General features: G+C 43.5%; 1 protein-coding gene across 1 annotated transcript in view; it reads right to left on the reverse strand.

Annotated features, from left to right (window-relative positions):
• The window catches only part of LOC137974385 (coiled-coil domain-containing protein 24-like), a 28,527-nt gene that overhangs the window by 58 nt on the left and 25,969 nt on the right, over positions 1-2,500 (reverse strand). Inside the window, exons 9-10 of the mRNA XM_068821332.1 lie at positions 1,953-2,016; positions 1-1,176 (exon numbers count right to left, since the gene is read on the reverse strand). The exon at positions 1-1,176 is cut by the window's left edge and continues 58 nt beyond it. Coding sequence (XP_068677433.1) covers positions 837-1,176; positions 1,953-2,016 — 404 coding nt within the window. The 3' untranslated portion in view covers positions 1-836. The remainder of the gene's footprint in view (positions 1,177-1,952; positions 2,017-2,500) is intronic.

Genomic DNA, 2,500 nt, shown 5'->3' on the forward strand with positions numbered 1-2,500 from the left:
ATTACAAATGAGTTTGTTGCCTTGATCTGATTAAACTGATTCAGGGAATTACTCAGCCAGCTAAACTCTGTTAAATGCAGACAGTTTATGTACCTCCCCAGAAGTGCGTGAAAAACGCCGGCTTTGCATCCTAGGAAACCAATTTCGAAAGTGTCCTTGGGCAATAACAACAATCACTTAAGACTCATGGTTACAAAGCCGATCATAAGTGCACATCAGAACAAATGTTGGTTTTTGACGAGAGGGTACAGCTGGAGTACCCAGACAGCAGAGTACATAGAGAACCAAACTAGAACTCTACCCACGTTAAAACAGCAGCTAAGTATATTTTTCGTGCTCATACTTGCGAAGCTAAAAAAAAACCAACCCTAATAGTCTTACGGGAGACGCCGTCATAAGCGGTAAGCAGGCGCACTCCATTGATTCGTTCACTTCAGCGCTCCGAAAAACTCGTAAAATAAATTAAGCAGAGTCACAATAAATTACAGAAATCGAAACTAGTTGTCTAAATGCAATTCTCATTTTTTTTATACTTATAAATAGTTACACTCTGGAAAATAACTTGGTTATATTTCACACATTCAACGCCAAAGACTTCCGACAATGACGTCAAAGAAAGTTCATCGTTAGGAGATACTTTGACAACGCAGGAATCTTAATTTATGCAAGCTGGATTCAGTTAAAACCAGTACGTTCACATCTCCATCCAAATAGATGTCGTACTTATTAAAATATTGGACACGCGTTCTTTCATTATAGACGTTTCGACATCGCAGTAGTACCAAAGAACAAGTAAGTTTAACGCACAGGATTTCACTCCGTCAGTCATTCCGGGGCTACCGAACGCTGTCCCGACATTCTACGACCATTTTTCGGAATCTTGCAGCTGACTTCGGCCGACCGGTTTTACTCGAATTAGGTGGGGATGGCATTGTTTTAGTTTGATCGGAGGACGATGGTGGCGGTGAAACAAACCTTCGCCGAGGAATACTGCTGACATCGACAGTTTTATTCACGAAAGGTCGGCTTGCTACCAGGCCTTGACGATGACGATCGTGTGGAATCGACGGTGGTCTAGGTACGACGTGAAGCTCGGAGAAGGAGGATTGCCTACCATGGAGAGTTTTTTCGTCCAAAGAAGTCTGTCTTCTTTCTGAAAAATTTCGGCTGCGTTGCCTGTGATGGGAAAGAGACAAAAAAGAACAATTCCCAGCTTTGAACTAACAGATAATCATGCTTCCAAGTTTTCTGAAGGCTCAGTTCTAAACTCCATGAAGACTGGCATTTGCATGCGAGAATTTCGCGAGGCGAGCGGCACGCAAAAGCAATACGGCTGACGTTAGTGGTCATTGCCTCCCATTTCTGCTATCGTAAGTCGACCGAATTTCAGTCGATATCCAGCTCTCTCGAGGGTTTTTCTCGAGATACACCGATTTTCCTCTCTCTTGAAAATCGTCTCTTAGCTATATACATCAAGCTGCGGTGCTGTACTTCGGGATTAAAAAAAATTGGCACAGCCCCCGCCAGAAGCGATTTCGGCCCGTTCTTCGGCCCCCCTGTGGCCCGCTTTTAAGCCCGTTTTCGCTGCGAGCTACGAATTTCGTAATTGAGTCCTGAGATTCCAAAGAAAGCGTGATTAGCACAGCAGGCCGGCTTTTGTTGTTGTTTTTTAGTCTGAGGCTTAGAAGACTATCGGGAAATAACTCCCCCCCCCCCCCACCACGCCCCCATCCTTTTCCTCGGAGGTTAAAGAGCAGGCTGTAAGCTTAGTCAAGAATTCCAAGCTGTTGTTATCCTCAACTCTGTCTTACTTTGAAATCCCTCCCATATCACCCCTCCTCTTATCTGCAATGGGCTCATCCGAATGGAGGGGGCGTGGTTCAGTGGTCGGCGCAATGGAATCGAATGCGCATGTTTCGGAGTCAAAAATTATGAATCTTGCGTAAACTTACTTTTCAATTGGTTTATCACTGTGGAGAAGTTCTTTTTCAAGCTTGGTTCCCAACTCGCGCAAATCTACAAAGGCAATTTAAAACGCCAATACTTTAAAATAAAGCAAAAAGCAGAACGTGCGTATCATTCAATGAGAGCACTTCCCTTACACAGATATGTCCACGTCGATATACTTGTGTTGGTGGTCTCACTCTTACGACTAATGCTTAAAGCACCAGCTTCTTCAGTTTTCTTGGGGTGCTAATTAACAAATCAAAAGTGGTTCAGCGTTGTCTGTACAATGTACTATTATCGACAACGATATTCGTCATCACAGTGGTCAAAATGTTGTGGACTCACGAGGCGCAACTGAGTGAGTCCACAACAAATAAGAGTACAGACAACGCTGAAACACTTTCGATTTGTTTTTTACCACAATATTCAACGCCCAAGAAAGTTATATATCAGAGCGTGACCAAAATCATGACCTAAAGAAGGAGCAAAGCGTTGTCTATAACTTTCTCGCAATATGATTGGTTTATTTCCCAAAATGGGCGTTCCTGATTGG

Source organism: Montipora foliosa, chromosome 10, assembly GCF_036669935.1.
Source record: "Montipora foliosa isolate CH-2021 chromosome 10, ASM3666993v2, whole genome shotgun sequence".
Classification (NCBI taxonomy): Eukaryota; Metazoa; Cnidaria; class Anthozoa; order Scleractinia; family Acroporidae; genus Montipora; species Montipora foliosa.